General features: G+C 36.6%; 1 protein-coding gene across 3 annotated transcripts in view; it reads left to right on the plus strand.

The window, feature by feature from the left end:
- LOC131076973 (alternative NAD(P)H-ubiquinone oxidoreductase C1, chloroplastic/mitochondrial) overlaps positions 1 to 22,523 on the plus strand; it is a 110,379-nt gene that overhangs the window by 17,647 nt on the left and 70,209 nt on the right. For 2 of the 3 annotated variants that reach the window (XM_058014336.2, XM_058014331.2), the window contains exon 3: positions 12,443 to 12,538. In XM_058014336.2, the coding sequence (XP_057870319.2) occupies positions 12,443 to 12,538 (96 nt within the window). Of the gene's footprint in view, positions 1 to 11,755; positions 11,894 to 12,442; positions 12,539 to 22,523 lie in introns of those variants that run through there. The other variant, XM_058014345.2, reaches the window with a different exon arrangement.

Below are 22,523 nucleotides of genomic sequence, written 5' to 3' on the forward strand. Positions count from 1 at the left end.
CTTTTAGTTTGCTGTTTTAGTTTTGCAAGATGGTTACAGGTCTGAAAGTAGAGGATAGACTTGAAGGTGCCCTCAATTTTACATCATGGAAGGTTCATGTCCTCCTTGCACTTGAAGAATTAGAGCTGTTACAGTTTGTGGAAGATATGGATATGACTGAACCTTCGGATCCGAAAGAGCTAAAGCAATTCAAGAAGAATGCTCTCAAAGCAAAGAAGTTCCTTATTGATTCCGTGAAGGATCATCTTGTTCCAGTCATCTCCAAATTGAAGACAACCTGAGAGATTTTCAAACATCTAGAAGGGATATATGAGATCAACAACATCAGCCGGACACTCACATTGAGACAACAACTTCTTCAAGTCAGAATGTGCAAAGGAGATTTAGTCATGTCCTTCTTCATGAAGATTTTAGAATTGAATGACCAACTCAGCGCCATTGGAAGCGAGGTTGTGGACAAGGATATTGTCATGATTGCGTTGAATGGTCTTCCTGACTCTTGGGATCCCTTCATTCAAAGCATAAGTGGAAGAGCTGAATTCCCTTCCTCCGATCGCCTCCGGTTAGATTGCATTCAAGAGGAGTCATGCCTAGCTGGTAGAGAAATGCATAAAGGCTCTCATGGAGGAGATCAACATGTGCTTGCATCTCAACATGTTAGAAGGAAGGGAGGCCATTGGAAGAAGAACAACTTCAAAAGAGATAGAGACTTCAGACCTCCAGCTTTCGATTCAAGGAAGAATCCAAGGGATCTTTCACGTGTCCGTTGCTTCAGATGCGACAAGTTTGGACATTATGCCAAAGAATGTCAGAATTTGCCCATGCAAGGGGAGGCCAACCTAAATGAAGTTGCAAACTCAGAGGATAATGAAGATTATCTCTTCATTTTTGCTTTGTCCAACAATGTGCCAACCGATAGAAACACTTGGTTGATTGACAGTGGTGCATCTAGACACATCACGGGATATTGAGAGCATCTCTCAGACTTGATGGAGAAAGAGTCCAATCTTCATGTGGTAATTGGTGATGATACACAGTATTCGGTAAGAGGCTTTGGTAGTACTTTTTTAAATTTAGAATCTGGTATGTACTTGCATCTTAGTGATATTTTATTTGTCCCTGGAATTAAGAGGAATTTAATTTCTATTTCTGCCCTAGAAGATAAAGGTTATCAAATAGCATTTTTTGAGGGTAAAGTACTTGTATGGCCTAAGAAATCTAGTATTAAATCTGCTCGTGTTATTGGAAATAGATATGATAGTTTGTATAAGCTTTCAGCTAACCCCATTCGAGCACTCATTCATGAAGCGCCCGAATCTAGCAAGCCATGGCATAGAAGGCTCGGTCATCTTCACTATCAGGCACTTCCTTCACTTGAAAGGATGGTTAAAGGTATGCCTAAACTTAATCAATCTCATGATGATGCTTGCAAAGGTTGTGCATTAGGTAAGAGCACTAAAAGTCCATTTCATAAAAGTGAAAGTAGAGCTAAAGAAAAACTAGCACTTGTTCATTTTGATCTATGTGGACCTATGTCTATTCCTTCACCTAGCGGATTTCTATACTATGTTACATTTATAGATGATTTTTCTAGAAATACTTGGATTTACTTTCTAAAATCTAAAGAATCTGATGAAGTGTTAAGTAGGTTTAAAGAATTTAAAGCTCTAGCTGAAAATATGTCTGGTAAAAGGATTAAAGTGTTAAGATCTGACAATGGAGTTGAATACACTTCAAGTAGCTTCAATGACTTTTGTTCAGAAACAAAAATTAAGAGAGAGTTCTGCGTTCCCTACAATCCTCAACAAAATGGTGTAGCTAAACGAAAGAATAGAACTATTGTTGAAGCTGCCAAAGCTATGATTCACGACCATGACCTGCAGATCTTCTTATGGGCTGAAGCATCCAAGACTGTTGTGTACATTCACAATAGATGTCTTCACCGTGTCCTGAAGAACATAACTTCCGAGGAAGCTTTCACAGGAGTCAAACCAGATATCAGCATCCTAAGGATCTTTGGAAGTCCTGTCTATGTTCATGTGCCGAAGGAAAAGAGGACTAAGTTCGAGCCTTCCGGGAAGAAGGGTATCCTTGTTGGATATAGTGAATCTTCCAAGGCATTTCGCATCTACATTCCTGGTCAAAGGTACATTGAGGTAAGTAGGGATGTCACCTTTGAAGAAAATATTGCTTTCAAGAAATCTAAAGGTTCTCTTATTGATAATAATAAATAAGTTAAGGATAATCAAGATATGGATATTGATACTAACCCTGAGATTCAGAGGGAGCCTATTGAGCCTCCTGAACCTATTGAGCATGATGATCCTCCTAAGCCTCTAGTTCCAACTGATGGACCTAGAGATATTGTAGTTAGCAAGAAAAGACCCCTTTGGGTTAGAAGCACAATTCAAGATGTAGAAAAGTTTGCAGCTCCTAGTGGCACTTTCAGAGAAAGTAAGAGACCTCAGAAGCTCCCTAACTATGTTGCAATGATGTGCAACATCATTGAGGCTAAACCGTCCAGCATAGAAGAAGCTATGAACCAGCAAGCATGAAAGTTAGCTATGGACGAAGAGTGTCAATCCATCATCAAGAATGATGTCTGGGATGTTGTGCCTAGACCTAAAGGTAAGTCTGTTGTTTCTTCCAAATGGTTGTTTAAAATTAAACATGCTGCTAATGGTAGTATAGAGAAATATAAAGCTAGATTTGTAGCTCGTGGTTTTTCTCAAAAGGAAGGCATAGATTATGAAGAAACATTTGCTCCTGTTGCTAGATATACTTCTATTAGAACTATTATAGATATTGCTGCAGCCAAGGGTTGGAAATTACATCAAATGGGTGTAAAGGCTGCCTTCCTTAGTGGTGTTATTGAGGAAGAAGTCTATATTGAACAACTTGAAGGTAATGAGATTCATAATAGAGAGACTCATGTGTGCAGATTGAAGAAAGCTCTCTACGGCCTCAAGCAAGCTCCTAGAGCTTGGTATGAAAGAATTGATAAGTACTTAGTTAGTTTAGGATTTTATAAGAATGATGCTGATCCTAACATTTACTTTAAAGTATTTAATGGTGAAATGCTAATTCTAGTTTTATATGTTGATGATTTATTTCTAACTGGTGAAGATAGTCTCATCATTAGGTGTAAGAAAGAATTAGCTACTGAATTTGAAATGAAGGATCTAGGTCTAATGCATTACTTTCTAGGGTTAGAAGTTTGACAAAGACCCAATGAAATTATTCTAAGTCAAGGTAAATATACTATTGATATATTGAAAAGATTTGGTATGATGGATTGTAAACCTATGTCTACCCCTATGGAAACTAATTTGAAGAAGTTGAGTATTTCTGCAGCTAACTCTGATTTTGCAGATCCCTCAGAGTACAAGCAGTTGATTGGATCCTTGATGTATCTAGTCAACACTAGACTAGATATTTGCTATGCAGTGAGTGCACTTAGCCAATTCGTGAACCAACCAAAGCATGTTCACTTGGTGGCAGCCAAACACATCTTGAGATACTTGCGTGGAACAATTGGCTATGGGCTGAAGTATCCAATCAACACAACAATCAACTTGAAAGGCTACTCTGATTCTGATTGGGTTGGAAGTGTTACTGACAGGAAAAGCACTTCAGGAATCTGTTTTAGCTTGGGTTTCGCTATGATCTCTTGGGCCGGTAGGAAACAGTCTTCAGTTGCATTAAGTACTGTAAAAGATGAATACATTGGCTCAAGTGTGGCAACTAGAGAAGCAGTTTGGCTTTGCAAGCTTCTTGCTGGGTTGTTTGGACAACTTTGAGAATCCACTATTATTTATTGTGATAATCAGAGTTGTATTAAAACGTCTAATAATCCTCTAGCGGAAAAAGAGTTCCGCGGACCGTCAAATTCCGCTGGACCATTATTAACGGCTCGGAGTAAATACCACGCTGAAACTCATTATCACTATATTCGTGATATGGCACAAAGAGGTGCCATTCAGCTGAAATATATCAGCACTGATGAACAGGTTTCTGATGTTCTCACCAAGCCTCTAGCTTGGGTGAAGTTTGAGTACTTCAGAGAGAAGCTTGGAATGGTGGAGATTACAACATTGATTGAGAGGGAGTCTCAATCTTAGTGATGCAATTCAGTTTGCATCTTCCACCCTCTGCGGGCAATGCAAGGTGACAGTGTGTCCTTCTCTGGAGAAGGCTGAGGTGTAAGACCTCTTCCACCCTCTGCGGGCAATGCAAGGTGGGTCCATCCTCTGCGGGCAATGCAAGATGGACATCATGAAATGAGTTCATGATATTTATGTGTTTTATTGTAGGTATACTCTATGAAGCTTATACATTCACTCTTGCGGGCAATGCAAGATGAAAGTCATGAATGGATCATGATATGTGGCAGTTATCCTCCCTAGCTAAGAGGGAGTGTTGAAATAGTAGCTAGCTTGGATACCTATTGTATTTTAATGTTGTCAATGACAATTAAAATACACTTGTATTATCTTTTATGTAAATGTGTCATTGGGCTGGACCCAAAATCTAACGTGGAAGTCAACTCAATGTGTTATGGGGCTGGACCCAAATGTAGCGTGGAAAGGCAATACAACGTGTCATTGGGTTGGGCCCAAAATGTAACGTGCAAAGGCAATCCAATAACTATTGGGCTGGACCCAATGTCCAATGTGGGAATTTAGGATGATTAGTGCCTAAGGTTGATATATAACTACTCCAAGATGAAGTCATTTGCATACACATTCATTTTATATTCTCCTATCTCCTCTCCTAGCAGCGATCCTTCCTAATGCGAACTTGTGGAAGGCGATTATGCAAACTGTTCAAGGTTGATTGTAGCGAAGTTGTCAAAGTTCATCTCAAGGTCTCTTGTGCAAATCAGATCTAGACATATGCTGCTCCGCCTTATCATCTGCTGTTAATGAAGGGCTGCATTCATCACTGATTTTTTGAACTGCAATCTGAGATAAGTCATTGCCTTGTAAACTGTCTATATTTGAGATAATACATATCACATTTAAAGGCTGGGTTTTTCACCTCTAGAAGGGAGGTTTTCCTAGGGTATTGGTGTCTTGTGTTTTATTGCTGTTAATGTTTATGCACAGTCTGATTATAATCAAATTGGTTAAATTAACATCTGATTACTTAAAATTAATAGTCATTTCATGTATTTTCAGGCTTTTTCCTTGGTTCCAAAATTGTTGTTGGACTTCGACAGGGTTCTCTTAACCCATAAGAATTTTGATGAATTTAAGTCTAAGCAAGGTCCTTTGTTTTTGAAGTTTAAGTCTTTGTCAGGCATTCAAGGTTTTAGAACTAATGTCGGGGTCCGACAGCAACTTATCCCAGGCCTGACAAGTCTTTTTGCTCTTTCAAAAGTTTTCAAAGTTTCATGAAGTCTTTCCCTCTTAAAGTGTTGGTAGTAAATCAAGCTACAATAACTATGTCAGAGTTTGGTGGGGTTTTCACAACCCGTGTGTTTCCAAAAGTGTTCTTTCTTTCAAAAAATAAAGCTTCCAATTTTAGAGGGAAAGGAGAGAAAAAGAAAGTTTTTCTTTAAGGCAACCAGAATTCGGAGTTCCAAAACCAATGTTGGGAGCCGACTAGGTTTCAGAAAGAAAAGCAAAGTTTTTGAGGTGGAGAACTTAGAGGTTGTGACAACCTCGTTGGCCACCAACAAGGTTTCCACAACCTAGTCTATAGCTGACATATAATCTAAAGCCCAATTTACAAAGGTTTCAAAGGAGACAAACTGAAAAGGAGAATAAAGAGGCGGCAGGAGAGAATGGTTTTGAAACCTGTCAGTCCCTGACAGGGTTTCAAAAAGCAAAATTTTATTTGGTGCCAACTCATCCTGCATTTATGGTGTCAGAGCTGAAGTTGGTGTAATTAATAATTTAATACAGTAGCGTACAGAGGATTATATGTCCTAATGAGTCAATTTTGGAGGCAATTGCAAGTAACGAAGAAGGTTTTAGAGAGCTCCATAATGAAATTGAAGCGAAATGTTGTGCATAACTTATAGCAAAGAATCCTCACATTTATAGTCACGCCAGAAGTATCTGTTCTTAATTGCTAGAAAATCAGTCTTACATTGGTACTTGTGGTTTCTTCCAAAATTCTTGACGTGAAACCGGCCAAAACAAAGGGAAACTCTGTCAATTTTTTTCCCAAAATTTAAAACCATTGATTTTGAAGTTAAAATCTGCGAACATGAAATATAAATATCTGGGCTACAAACATCTTTCTGGGCTAGAAAGTACACTGCTTGAAATTGGAGACACCAGATTGGGGCACAATATTTTAGATGAATTTTGGGAAAGGGTTAATCGGCCAAATAGACACCCCATTACACAGAGGTTGCTCAAGAGTGGCTTGCTTGAAGTTGTTGTATTTCTGGTTGCAGTGCAATGTACAAATTTAGTTCTCAAATGCATAAACAGGTATAACCCGAAGACCAGGGAGGTAAAGACTAACGATGACAAAGTCTTAATCATTCTAGAGCAAGCCATGATTAGTGGGTGTTTTAGGTTTCCAGAAAGGGCAATATACGTAGATTGGGGACTTAGCAATTTTAGAGTCACAATTCAATGAGAAAAAATGGTTAAGGAGTTAAAGGGAGACTTAGGCCAAATTTTTTTTGCCTGAAGCTATCCAAGTGATCATTTATTATGGGAGCCACTTCTTACATTTTCAATGTTTCACCTACATAAGAATAGGACATGGATTTCCACACAAGTTGCCCAAGCATGCTGAAGATAAGTTTATTCGGATTGAAGTTTGCAGGCAGGTCATTGAGGTGAATAAAAGGTGTGCTTGGAGAAAGAAGGTAGGGATTCAATTCCCTATTGGGCTTGGACACAATAAATTTAAGTCACAATCAGATGCCCTGAATATTGAAATAGACGTGATAAAATACAATGTTTCTACTTATGATCACTATAGTTTTCCATTTGATAGTAAAGATCTTGTGAAGAATAATCTACACCTAGGTCCCACTTTCCATCACATGCCAGATATGAAGAATTATTGGGTAGATTGTTTGGATGATTATGAGGTAAGGAAAAGGAGTTGGATTAGGATGAGCTTGGGGAAAATTGTCACCTTTTGATTAGGTTGGGACATAGATGGAGTAGAAGATGATGAGTTGGATGTCATTGATCCCATTTATACTTCTAGCATTTTGATGCAGTCCATAGTTCCTATCGATTGTAGGCTACAAGAGCCCAAGGATCTTCAAACAAGGACTGTTGTAGTCCTAAGGAGGACCTAAATATGGCTGGCCAAGAAGAAGGTAGAGACATCAAAGATCTACACCAAAGGAGGACAAAATGCAGGTGGTTAAACTTATCCTATCTTTGCAGGAACTTCTTCCTCGATAGTGCTACCCCAATTAAACAAACTGTTGCTCTAGGTGGAAGTGGAGGTGGAGATGAGCCACTTGAAAAGAAAAAAATTCCAAAGAAATGTGGGGACGGTCTGCCTAAAGATATTGGAGCAAGTGAACAAGCAAAGGAGGATGCAGGCAAAGGAAAGGAGAAAGAAAGTGATGCAAAAAAAGAGGAAGAAGAGACAGAGGAGCAAGAGAAATAAGTTGAAATAGTGGAGATAGATTTTTCCAAGCCCCCACAAGAATCCAAAAGAACCCCTCAAAAGGATAGGGCTCCTTCTTTCCCTTTCAATCTACAAAATGTCACAAAAACTCCCCCGCTTAAGAGAGCCCTACAGCTTTCTCCTGATTCTTTGAAAATTGTTCTTGGTTCTCCCTCTTCTCCATTATGGTTTAAGAATACATTGTCGAAAAAGAGGAAAGTTGAACTTGTGAAATTACCAACTGATGATATTGTAAGACAATTGTTGCAGGGATCTCCCAAGGCCAAAAAGTTGAAAACTTCTTCCAGATTGATGGAAGATGAAAATTTTGAGCACTTGTTTATAGAGATTGCACATCCCTTAGTACAAAAGGAGCCTAGCCAAGTCATTGTTGTTGTAATGCCCCGCTAGGCACCCTAAAGGAAAAACAACACAACTAGGCAACTAAAGGGTGAAATGTATATTTTTTTAAAAGATTAAGTGCATTAATTATAACCATTGCACGTTTAATAACACAACGGAAGTCTAACACATGATTTCCTAAGGGTTACCAATGAAGATTAATTCGTAGATTATATTAACACCATGATTAATCCAATTGTCCATTTAATTAGATAAATTAAATGTTTAAGTTTAAAACTACACATACATCTAAATTCCATAATGAAAGAATCAAAGTATTCCAATGCATTTATTTATCCATAAACCATCTATACATAAGACCAAAGCAATTGAATTAACATACATTCCACTGACATAATATTACAATATCCATAATTACATGGCTTCCAAAAATACCACGGAATCCAAAAGTTACAATATCAAGGTTACATAAAAGTCTGATTCAATGACCACAAAGTCTCAACTGAACAATGATCACGAACAAGAGCTGGTACATGAACCACAAACCAAGAAACACCAGCGAAGCCTTTACTCACCTGAAGATACAATCTAGAACATCTGATGGGAAGTGGCACTACCACCCGACCATGTGATCCCAAAATGGAACCACCCCACCGTGCTAGGAGATAGTAGAAAACCCTCAAGCAAGCAAAATAAGACAAGTATGAAAGAACTACAGGACTCCGTAAACATCCATATGACTCAATTCACAAACACTAGTGACTCTAAGGAGACAGTGTCATCGCATGGCTTACGGTGGTTACCCTGGTAGGCCTCCATAGGTCTCGGCCCCCATCCTGGGTTATCCTGGTAACCTCTCTCGAACCTCCGGCTCCATCTAAGTCTCATGCGTACCCTACCAATCCTTTCGTGAAGACAAGGTGGTAAGTTTGCCATTCTAGGCCTTCTCGCAACATTATGAGCCCTGTACTAGTACTCACCTATGCACGAGGTACATTATCTTAATTAATATTTAATCTACCCACCCCCTAATCAATTATTAGGTTATCACTTCTTAACTGACTTTCGACGGGTTATCCTGCCATCCACTTCGGGCGCGGCCCCCGCTCGAAAGCCACTCTTTCTCATAGGACACTAACAGGAAAGGTCTCTCTACGAGAACTCTATTGCGAAACTGACAGCCATATCTAATCCTGACAAATCACAGATGAAGGATACACAATCATTAACCCAGGATCGACCATTTGGAACAAGACGCACAATGACTCACATCAACAGGGTTACACAACAACACCTGACCAAGGAGATATAATAACATATGACATAATAACAACTCAACCAGAATTGCAACGAAATTAAGCTTGACTGCAAACACCATTTACACAAGACCCTAATACAGACAATCTTTTCTTTAAACAACCAAAAGCATAAATAACTTGCAATTAAAGATTTTCCAGAAAATAAGAAAATACAACTATATTAATACAAAAAAATCAGTTTTGTCATTTGTCCAATAAGGTTAAATCAATCACATAAAATTAATCTCATAATGTATTTCCAAACATAAATATAGAATCTAAAATTATAAGCTTTTCCGGAAATTACCAAACTCTAAATTATATATATATATATAATTATTTGAATACATATATATATATATATACATCGTATATATATTATATACTTATAATCATATTACAAAATATATATGTAAACTCATGAATTAATTTTCACAGTATTAAAATAATACTAAATAACATAATGCCCATAATAAAATAAACCTATATATATATATATATATATATATATCATATATAATAATTTAATTTAAAAATCAAATTTAATAATTCTACACGGAAATTCGAAATATCAAATTTCGGTTTGCACGAAATTTTAACTAGGAAACAGTGAACTAATATAACCATGCTACCGTAGGTAGCAAGTGCTACCCCCGGTAGCACTGCTACCACACGGTAGCAGGCACTACTGAAGGTTTTTAATTTATTTATTTATTTTTATATATTTTTTTAAAACATACAATAACCCAAAAACCAGTAAATTCTATTTTCAACCAAAATTTATTTTCAATCAAATTTATTAAAAGGAAAATTAATTAATACATAATTTCTCCAAAATAATATAATAAAACAATTTCCCTTAATTTTTAATAACACAATAAATTTAATTAATGATTAAATTTATTTCTAAAATAACTAAATAATTCTATAGAGATACACAATATTAAAAAGGACTGCCATAGCCAAGTATCGAAACAAAAATCAAACAAGAGGGAATATTTTCTCTAGTAAATCCCATTCCTCCCAAATCTTGCAATTTCCATGCACAATAAAAATCTTGGCAAAATTTGCCACATTAACTTTTCCCAATTTTTTCAAAATTTTAATCTAAAAACACTTAGGAAATAACTTCTTTCCATAAACCAAAAATTAACTTCAGGAATGAACTTTAGCCAAGAACAAGAAATAAACAGACATGATTTTAGATTTGACAAACATCTTAACACACACATCATTCAGAAAGAAGAAAGAAATAAAATATTTTCTTTAAAACAAACAATCAAACGAAGCCACCCAACCTGGTATTGCTTTCCTGGAAGAAATTTGTAGAAGAGAACCAATCCTTCAACAAGTTTCCAAATAAATTTCTCTTCACCTAAATCCGCTGACCTGTTTCCTGTGATTCCCCCAAAATAAAAGACCTATTCTCCTTTTAAACTAAAATTCTAGGTTGCATATATTTTTCCCAAAACCCTAATATTTAATTTTAGTCATAAAAGCAATTTTATTTTATTTTCTAATTTTCTACAAAGGATAAGTTAACATGCAATAAGTAAAAATCATTTTTCTTTCTTTTCTTTTCTCATGCAAATTAATTAATTTTCTAAATAAAGATATTAAAGCAATACTTCAATTCTAATTAATTCTTTTATTCTTTTATTTATTTAAAATTCTAGGAAACAATAAATGAAATTAATCTAATTTATTTTTCACTAAAATTTAAATAAAATATATTCTAATATCATGCAGCTTGCAACTTAATTTAATAATTTATTTTAATTAATTAAATTTATAATCTCAATGCATAAAATACATAATTCAAAAATACCAACTATGAGATAACTCCATAAATTTAATTAATTAATTAAATCCACTAAAACACACAAACTGAACAAACCCCAAGCAAAGACTCAAAAAAAGTCAAACGATAATACACGAAGGCCGAACAAACTGACAAGACGACCAACTAACGACACTCACAGGAGTGTAACTGAGTAAAATAGGGTCAACTACTACCTCCTCCACTTCCATCGGAAAATATAAGGCACGTTCAGACCTGTGAAGCCAGGTGGAGACGATACCCCGTACCTACCCGGTACTTGTACCTGCAATATCCTGCATCACCGAACCACACATGCATATATACAATATAGAAAACACGGCATACACACCGATGAAGTAGAATCACGACGTTCCCTGTCTCACCGAAATGAGTGAAGGAAAATCGTCCCCTTGCATCCAATACACTTGCAGACACACAACATATAATTCCACATTGCATAGATAAAGTAAAGTGTCAGTACATAGCAGTAATCCATAAAATGTCATAAAACACAAGTACTGAAATACTGCAAATAAATTATGCATCTCATATCCAGATAAAACATGAAATAATGTCATATAAGTCTGAATAACACATCATGGTAATGTATCCACTAAAAGTAAACAATAATAAAATATGAGTCTAATAAGTTCAAACGAGTAGGGGTACTATAGTTGTTGATTTTAATATGACTAGGCTAGACTTGGGACCTCCAAGTAGAGATGGGGACGCACATAATTTCCAAGTGACTGCCACCAAATTGATGAAAAGAACAGAGAAGGACAAACATGACAAAGAAGAACTGAAGACAACAGTGAGATTGCTTACTAACTGCTTTAAATCACTTGTAGATCCATTTGCTCAACCCGATAGCTCATTTGGAGCCTCTTTTGATCCCAGTTTTGATGCTATTAAGGAAATGATGAGTAAAGCGCAAAATGGTAGTTTCTTTAGCAAAACTACCCAGGGATGGATTTAAAAAGTTTTGTTTCGGTTGCTATTACCATAAATGTTTTTTTGGCTTTTTTTTGGGTTAAGAATCTACAAACTTTGTGCATATCTAGTCATGAACTAGGCTTGTATTCAAGCTAGGACTCATTCAAGTTGGGTACAATCCCTATTATTAGCAAATTCGTTAAAATAGCTTAGATTGATTTTCTGGGTGTTTTCCCCTAGAATTCAGTAGAGATAATTAATGAATCTATTTAGGATTTCTAAGTGTTTTAACCATTAACATTTGAAAAATTATGATTCTTTCGTTAGTTATGCACTAGCTCTTGTTAATTTTTGTTACTCTCTCTTAGGACATTATGTCATACTTATTTGGATAATTTCTCATGTTTATTACTAATATGTATTGTAGAGGGAACGAATATGTATTCTAGGTGGTGGATTTGGAGGCCTTTATACTGCTTTACGTTTGGAATCCCTTTTGTGGCCCTCTGATAAGAGACCTCAGGTAATGATTATCTTTTGATGAACTATAAGAGATTACTGGTATACATTTGCATTGTATCATGTAATTTTTTGTTTAAATTCAAGTATAGATTATGACATTTATTATTATAAGCAACTTTATGTTATTGGCCTCATTTATTTCTAAGATTTGTCAAGATTAGATTTTACCCAGTATTATGTTGTTGCTTTATTTGTGAGATAACTTATGTGAATGTTGAGGAAGGAGGGATCAGATTGACAACTTTTATGTGTTTTTCTATTATTTGTAGAAATCAACTGCAGTTTATTCCGAAGGATATTGGAGCCAAAAGTAACTTGTCTAAAATAATTTATATATTTAAAACTGATTTGGAATCATGCAGTTGACAAATTTTAATGTTTATTGTAGAGATATACTGTATAGTTGTCCTAAAGCAGAAAATGAGAATGCGAAACATTAAGTTGTTGAGTACAACTGCATGCAACCCAAGACAAAGTTATATGGAAGTCAAAAATAATGTTAGTAGGGCTTTAGTCTTTTAGGAAATATTAAACTAAATATGGCTCTCACATGAATATTTACTTCGAGCTTGATTTAATTTTAGATCTCAAGGCATAATTCAAAAACTCAGACTTGGCGGTACTAAAATTAAACTTCGACTCCAGACTGCAGAAATCTGGAGCAAACACATTGCACAGAAATGGAGGACTCACGTATTGGACAAATATACGAACTCATAGTAAGAATATTGTATTATATGAGAATGGAAAAATTACATCATACACCAACCTTTATAAAAGGTCTTCACCTTTTAACTTTTCTAACCACCTGTTCTAAGAGAAGCTAACCAAATTAACAATAATAAACACTAACTTATTAACATTATGATGGACGGATATAATAACTAACCCACTAACACTTTAGACATAATAACACTAACATATACAAAACATGCTTTTGGATCACACCAACTACAAAAGCTAACCAACCCCCTTTGATCCAGAAGTGGTTAATTGGGATGATCTGGAGTAACAGTGAATTTGGTCAACCACCCAACTTTGCCACTCTATAAGTTGGTCCTTTGTCTCTTGATATTGATTAGCCTGTGTTGAAACCTGTACTCATCCTCTTGATGCTTGATTCTTTGCTCTTACCCACAGTGAACAACACTAGTCAATCTATATATTCAGTGCTTCCTTGACATGGTCATATTGAAGTAAATCATTCAAGATGCCTTTGTCAACATTATAATATGGGTAAGATGTTTCATTGCCCAACTGTGATGACCAATGTCCCTGGTGGATTACCTTTATCACAACATTAATATATCAAATAAGATTAAGAGGACACCACTTGTAGACTGATCATGAAGACCTATCAAATAGAATGGCTTTACTACTTGCCAAATCCTTGCTTACATTAACACTCAAAAAATTGTAAATAAGAAATGGGGACACCATACTACAAACATTGAAGACTACACTGCACAATAACACCAAATTGAAATTGGAAAACCAATATTGTTACAACACATGAAATTGGAACTACAACTATCATATTGAAAAACCGAAATCATGCTAACAATAGGAAAAACATCTACTCCTATCAAAATTGTCTCTCAAGCATTATACCCAGTTGTTGAGGAAGAAGCTAACATGAGATAGAAATGATCCTCCATTCTCTTGGTGGGTACACTCCAGCTTCCTCTTTGAGCTCCACTAGATTTTAAAAACTAGAGACATCATGGAAATCTCTGAAAGTTCGAACAATGCAAGTTCTATGTGAGATGATGTTAGTGTTTTAGTTCGCATCATTTGGTGTGACACAAAATGGAACATATGTGCAATAGAACTGTTCTTCAAATCAAAAGAGAAAGCTCCATGTAAAACAAAAACTTTCCTACTATGAACAATATGTGCTTGCTATTTATGATCTTTATAGTATTTTTTAGGGTGTTTAAGTTGCATAAAACTATAAGTGTTTTTTAACTGCACCAATCATTTTGAAACTTTCACTGATTCAATCTTCAACTCCATTTGTTTGATGGCAAGAAAGAATGACAATTCAACAAAAATGAATGACTTTTGTGTTCCTCATACACAATGAGGTAAACTACATTGCTTTTACCTTTCAAATGCCTTGGAATGAGGTTTTTAGGGTTACAATGCATTTAAGTCAAAGTCAAATATCTTAAAGAAAAAAAAATCTAAGAAAATACAAAATGATCTAGGTTTGTCATGGGTTCCTCAAAGTTTCTCTGGGTTTGTTTTGGGTTCACTTAAGTCTGTCTTAGATGAATCCATATGCTGAAATGTGTCCCCTTGTATGCATCCTTGCCCACACTGCACCGGGTTCTGGATTTGGCATGCACTGGACCTGAACCTAGGATCTCCCTATAGGAACCAGTAACATAGGTTGAATCCTATATTCTTAAGACTAAACTCATACAACTACCTATTAGATTGGAGGTTCACATTATTACGTCACTTAGAATTTATATCTCTTTACTACAAAACCCTATTGTCTAATTCTAAAACCAAACTCAGGTGGCTACCAAATAGATTGGTGGGCCACAGTTTTTAACATTGTCACTTGGAATTCACATCTCTTTGATGGCAAGATATCTAAAGATATATGATCTAAAAATAGCTGATTCTAAGCTAAAATTAGAGATTGCTAAAAATTAAGGTAGCTAAAAATGGTATGGAGTATGAATCGCACCAACTAAAAATAACAAATCTCAGAGTATGCTCCTTTCTGAAAATGTTGATGACTGTAAATAGTGTGAACTATTTTTGGTGTGGACTAAAACAATAGAATTTTAGATAGGTGGCTTTGGATGATGATGAAGTTTTCCTCTATTTTGACAAAGTCTAGAAAGCCCTCTAAAGACCTCTGAGACTCTGAAATCTCACTTTGTTGCTTTTGAAAAACACCCCTTGTTCACTTTGTTGACATTTACACCAATCCTTTGGTGCAGTTCACAACTTTGAATACTCAGCCTTCATGATCTTGCCGATTCAAATCCTGTTGTGATATTGCTATCAGGATTCAACTGTGTAGTTTTCGAGTCAAACTCATTGAACCACGATTCAAATCCTATTTGGAGTTCACAACTACAAAAACTATGAAAAACATGAAGCACTGTTATGTCTGATTTGATCAGAATCATGACTATTTTTTCTTCATTCTGCTGATGTACGGAAGTCTGATTCCACCTTTAAAAGGTTGGCAAATGATAGAGGAAAGGGGATTTCTGGGTGAAAAAGACTGATGTTTGCTGCTCCTTTTACTGCTTTTCTTAAAAAAATGTTAAATATGATAGATGACATTGAGATTTTTAGGTTTGAAGGTGTTGGTTTCAACTGAAAATGCATCTTTTATGATAAAGCTGTTGTATTTCCAAATACAATAGAACATGTACACAAAAATTGCTTGTTTCTCTATTTGTTTTGCATATATCTTAGCAAAAGAACATGTTATACAAAATAATGGGAGAGGTGGGATTCAAGTATATGACCAATTATTGCAATATTGTTTAAGCATTCATCACCGACTCTCCTATGTATTATTTTCTGTTATGAGACTAATAACTAGTCTTTTAAAACCACTTTTTGAAGGAGCCAAAAAAATATGAAATATCTTAAACATAAAACAGCTACTCAATTAACCCTGTGACCTAAGTGGACACAACATGTATATCATTTAAATTCAGAAAGAAAATGGCAGATATGAAACAGGTGACATAGGTCCTTGCCTTTGCACCAAGTTAAAATATCATAATGATCTAAAGTGCTGTTATACAGGACTTGTTTGTTGTTTTTGGCTAGATCATACCCTAAAAAACATCCTCACTCCTTTCAGATGCTACTCTCTGTCTGCAAATCTTATAAATCACACTAAAGTCTCTTTCTTTCCTTCACACACTGTATGTTGAATGGTCTACAAACTAGACAAATAGTAACTTTGTGTGTCATAGGTATGCCTCCACACCAGGACATACATCTCATGGTCTCTAACCTTATGCCATTTTGCTTTATCTGCCAGTAGCCTTATCATTTGGATATCATACAGTTTATTCAACAAAAAAAATCAGCCAGGAACATAATCAGTGTTTTAATGAATTAGATTCAGACATCAATGGAAAAGGAAATCAAAGTCAAAGGATTGCTATTAATATTTTTGATCTACCAACAATGAAATGGGAATGGTACTAACAGAATGCTGGCACTATCAATCTGAATGGTACACAGAGGACATCCTTTCCTCCATGCCTTCTTCATTCACATCGCAGAAATTTGCCCAAGATGTATTGGTTTCAAAACACCACTAATCTCAGTTGGATTACTTGTCATTACAATTCATTACAGTCCTGTGTTGTGCGAACCAATTGATTTACACAATAACATCATAATATTGTAACAGGACAACATACAAATTGACTTGTATGATAAAGCTTGGAAGTTCCAACTCACTACATGCTAGACAAAAGATCTACTCTTTTCTTTGCCCAATTCCCATATTGAACTGTCCAAGAATTAGCCATATATCCTGCTCTCCTAGGGAACTTCAAAATAGTTCTAGGATCTACAGAACATTCAGTTGCATTAGTCTATTTGATATTAACCGGATGTCTAAAAAGCTTACATAATAGTTGGATAGGTGCTTCTTGAAAATCTACTCTTCCACAGACCATTGCAGCATGGATGGGATGCTGAGCTGGTTCCTTTCCATTCCTTCTAGATGATTGTTTAGACATTGATTTGCATAATGATCACCTCTACATGATAGCTTCCATCTCTAGGTTCTTTCTACCTAGTGTTAACGGGTGTTTTGTGACCACACCAACTTAGAATAAAGTTTCCAACAGTCACTCTATCCTCTCTTGAGCAAAGACCCCTCGCGGGCTAAGATTGCGAAGATCATAGAGGCGACTCCAAGGTTCCTACTGCGAACTTGCGGCTTTATGCTGGATATGAGCTCGTTTGGCTTGATGTTTTATTGGTAATCCAAGGGGGACTTACGTTTGAATCGTTCTTCACTTCTCAATGCTATACTGGAACTTCATCATCAGATGTAGTAATTCTGTGATGCTTCTGCTTTGAATGAACTGAAGTGGAATGAACTGAAATTAAAAGGGGAAAGGGTTAGAAGGATCTAAATCTACTCCTAAGGACAATGATATCAATGGATAGTTCTCTAATGGATGAATTCCAAATTAACCAAATTCTGCTTCGCTAAGATCAACTACAACTCCACAAGAACTGGTGCAATCTTCCAAGGGTTATGCAAAGAATTTTCATATCATAATGAACACCATCATAACGAACAATGCACATTCAATGATTGAAGTTAAGTATCCATATAAAAGGCTTAGGCTAACTTTACAATGCAACTTATAATCAATAAGATGCAAAAAGTATGAGCCATGGAAATTCAATCAAAGCACTTTATCTAACAGTTGAGAAATTGGAAGAACACCATGCAACAAGTTGAAATAAACATGAATCCACCATGTCTTCAATGGAATCAAAATTTATTTCTCCAAGTCTTACAACAATGTCTTCTCCTTCTCCTACTCTACTACTCTAAGGAGCAAGAGCTCTCTACTTCTAATGAGTTAACTATCTAATGAATTACAATTGAGAAGGCAGGGCCTTTTATAGAGATCCCCCCATAAATGAACGGTCAAGATTGATTTGAAATCAAGGGTCGAGATTACAAGATGCAAAACCCTAATTAGGGTTTGACAAAAAATGAACCCTTTGTGGCGCCAAGTAGTGGGTCTGGTAGTAAATAAGGCATCACACCCCCTTTGCATTAAATGATCCATCATTCCAAGTAAGGCGGCCACTATGCATTAAATGAATTGCCACTCCATCAAGCATTAAATAGATTCTCGCCCAAAATAGCATGCCCACTCCCTCTTCTTGGCGGCAAATGCATTGAATTTGGTCATGATGGTTTGGAAACACGTGATTGGCTGGAGAAGATGACGGGGCACCACCTTAGCATGTTGGACACCATGTGGATCCGGTGACTCATCACAAGGAATATTCCATTTTGCATCATTTTGTGATCAAGGTTCTAACTTTGATTAACTTTTTTGAAATTATCTTTCCTTGATCATTTTCTTCCTTCCATGCACTTGCTTGGGAATTCACCTTCTTGGAAAATCTTTCCTTGACGATTTCGTCATTCTTGAAGTCTTTCATATTAGAATAATATCTTTTATGTTTATTTAATGGTCAAGTATGTAATTTATTGTACATTTAGATAGTTTCTATTTTTCTTTAGTTTACAATTGTTTCTTAATAGAAACATTGTCTTCATGAATGCTATATGTACATATGAATTCTTTTAATAATATCATTACATTTCATGAACATGGTATCAGAGCGGGAAAATCTTCTGGGTTAATTCTAATTTTCCTTTTTCGAAAGGAATTCCTTTGGGCAAATTTTTTACTGGGCCGATTTTCTCCTGTCGATTTTCTCTTTGCAGGGTCATGTTTTTATTTGGTGCAATTTTTGTTCTTTCTCATGCAAAATTTTCTTGGCCTGCAAATCGCGACTTGTGGCGTGTTTGTTCTGCACTCGCGTCATTATTTCCGTAGCCTGCGATTTTTATTTATAGGCTATAGTGACAACCACAAGGCTTACCAGTTGATTGATGTAGACACTGATTGTCTTATCTTCAGTCGTGATGTTGTCTTTGATGAAGAAAGAGGACCTTTTCAGCTTTCCTCGTCTGAGCAGAATTTTGAGGATCAGCCTTTGAAGGTTTCTGATTTAGGTGTCCGTCTTCCATTTGGTTCACCTGATGGGAGGAATGATGTAGATTTTGAATTTGATGATGCACTACCTGAATTACCTCCGGATGATGCTAATCATCCACTTGTTCTAGATCTTGTTCTACCTCCAGTTCGAGTTATTCCTCCTGCATTTGATGTTGGCTCTTCTACTCTCCGGCCTAAATGGTGGGCTAAGACCATCAATGATCTTCGTCTTGATGAGCTCATTGAGGGTAGATCTTCCAGAAATAAGAGCAAGCAGCAAAATACAGTCAATTTTGCTCTCATGGCCAACATTCATAGTATTTTTGAGCCTCAAACATATTCTAAGGCTAAAGGGATTCCTGAGTGGGAAAAGGCTGTGGAAGTTGAACACCAGAGTCTTCAGAAGAATAACACTTGGGTCCTCTTTGATCTTTCATTAGGGAAGAAGCCCATTAGCTGCAAATGGGTGTATAAAGTTAAGTACAAAGCTGACAGAACCCTTGACAAGTACAAAGCTCATCTCGTTGCTTGGGGTTTCTCATAGAAGGAAGGCATTGACTATGAGGAGACTTTTGCTCCTATAGCCAAAATGAGCACCATACGGCTTGTCCTTGCCTTAGCAGCTCAGTTTGGTTGGAAAGTCCATTAGATGGATGTTAAGAGTGCATTTCTCAACGGTGAGTTGCAGGAAGAGGTCTACATGACGTAGCCTCCAGGGTTTAAGGTTGCTGAAAAAGAACACCAAGTGTGCAGATTGGTGAAAGCACTATATGGCCTAAAATAGGCTCCTCAGGCTTGGTACATCAAAATTGACAAGTACCTTACAGATAATGGCTTTTAGAGGAGTCCATCTGATTCGAATTTGTATGTCAAAAACATTGGTGATGATATTCTTATTCTTGTTGTCTATGTTGATGACCTCATTATCACTGGTAGTTCGGCACTTTTGATTGATCAGATCAAATAGAGTTTGTGTCAATCTTTTGACATGATAGACTTGGGACTTCTGCACTATTGTTTAGGTGTTGAAGTTTGGCATACTGAGGGTAGTATCTTCATATCTTAGTCAAAGTATGCTCACATTTTGTTGGACAAGTTTCGGATGCAAGACTGCAAACTTGCATCCACACCTTTGGAGAAAGGGTTGAAGTTGACAGCCAAATCAGATTCACCTGTGGTGAATGAATCAACATCCAGGCAACTGGTGGGCAGTCTCATCTATCTTAGTGCTACTAGACCTGATCTCAGTTTTGCAGTGAGCTACATTTCATGCTTCATTACAGCTCCAAAGGCCGATCATTGGGTAGCAGCAAAGCGTGTGCTGCGTTATGTGAAGGGCACTTCTAATTTTGGATTTTTGTACAGCAGGAGTCACGATCCTAGACTCTCTGGTTACACAGACTCAGATTGGGCAGGTTCCGTTGATGATAGAAAATCAACCTCTGGGTATGTTTTCAGTTTGGGATCTAGTGCAGTCACATGGTCTAGCAAGAAGCAGCAAGCGGTGGCTCTTTCCTCGACAGAAGCTGAGTACCGAGGAACAGTTAAGGCAACTTGTGAGGCGGTTTGTCTTTGACGGATGCTTTTAGACATGCAAATGTCTCAAGCAGGTCCTACTACCCTTTATTGTGACAATTAGGGTGTGCTTAAACTGGCCAAGAATCCGGTCTTCCACGAGAGAACCAAGCATGTTTAACTTCATTGTCACTTCATTCAGAAGTTGGTTGAAGACAGATCAGTTCAGTGGCTGTATGTTTTGATGGCGGATCGGACAACAGATATCCTCACCAAGTCTCTGAGCCCAGACAAGTTTGTAAAATTTAGGGGGCAACTTAGTGTAGTTGATATATTGACCATTAAGGGAGGGTATTAGAATAATATCTTTTATGTTTATTTAATGGTCAAGTATGTAATTTATTGTACATTTAGATAGTTTCTATTTTTCTTTAGTTTACGATTGTTTCTTAATAGAAACACCGTCTTCATGGATGCTATACGTACATATGAATTCTTTTAATAATATCATTGCATTTCATGAACATTTCATACTTAAACTAGATCTCAGGAACTTTGAATGTCTTCCTTGAACGTTTGGAACTGGAATTCTTCCTCCTTGCTCTTTCCTGATTGGGATCTTGGACTTCCGGAGGAAATTCAAGGTAGTAAATTCTTCTCATCTGTACTTGTTTGAATCTTGAGGTCTTTCAGCTTACATTCTCTGGAATTGGAATTTCTTTATGCTTTTCAAACTTCCTTGTAATGATGCTCTAGAGATGAATCTTTGATGCCCCCATTTTGTCCTTTGACTTGACAAATGCCACCTTAAGCATTAAATTCCATGCCTTATGTCATTTCTCCACCTTGGGTGCATATGAGACAGGTGGAAGGAATTTTCAATGCCTTAGCCAAATTCTCATGTCTTGAGTACTTGAGTGCATCCTAGAAGGATAGGAGGAAATTTTTCATACTTAGCCAATTTTCGTTCATAACATGACTTCATGAAGTTGGGTGCACTTGAAGCTTGGAGAAGGAATTTCTCCATGCTTAGTCAAATTTCTTCATATCCTGCCATTTTGGAGATGGGCGCATTTGGAAGGGAAAGAAGGAATTTTCTTGTTGAAATTTCATCTTGTTTATGCCCTGAAAGTGCTTGGGTGCATTTGAGAGGAACTGAAGGATATCTTTGATTTGGAAAAAAATTCATGATCTTTTCCATTTCTGAGGAATTCCTGAGCGCATATCAACCTTGGAGAAGGAAAAATTCTTTCCTTGTGAAGTTTTGCCATTTCCTATTCTGTGAATGCTCGTGCATGCTTTGTCTTGAAGGAATAATTTTTTGATATTCAATTACTTTTTCCATCATTCCAGAATTTTGTCCAGTCTAGAGTTCGGAGGAGAGGAATTCTCATTACTTAGTCAATTTTTCACTTTCCTGGAATTCTTCACACTTGGGCACAATTTTGCCGTGGTGGAGGAATTTCGTCCTGGGAGGAAAAGCCTCCTTGACCTGGAATCCATGCTCTCTCTCCAACCTTGGGCACATTTTTGGGGTAGTGGAGGAATTTCCTTGGAGAGAAAAATTCCTTCTTAACATGGTTTTGGCACTCATGCACTATCCTTGAGCGCATTTCAAGGGTAGAGGAGGATTTTGAGATGAAGGAAAATTCTTCCATGATTGCTTGGATTTTGTGCCTTAAGAAATTTTTTTTCATGCCTCTGTCATTTCAG

This window comes from Cryptomeria japonica, chromosome 10 (assembly GCF_030272615.1).
Source record: "Cryptomeria japonica chromosome 10, Sugi_1.0, whole genome shotgun sequence".
In the NCBI taxonomy this organism is placed as follows: Eukaryota; Viridiplantae; Streptophyta; class Pinopsida; order Cupressales; family Cupressaceae; genus Cryptomeria; species Cryptomeria japonica.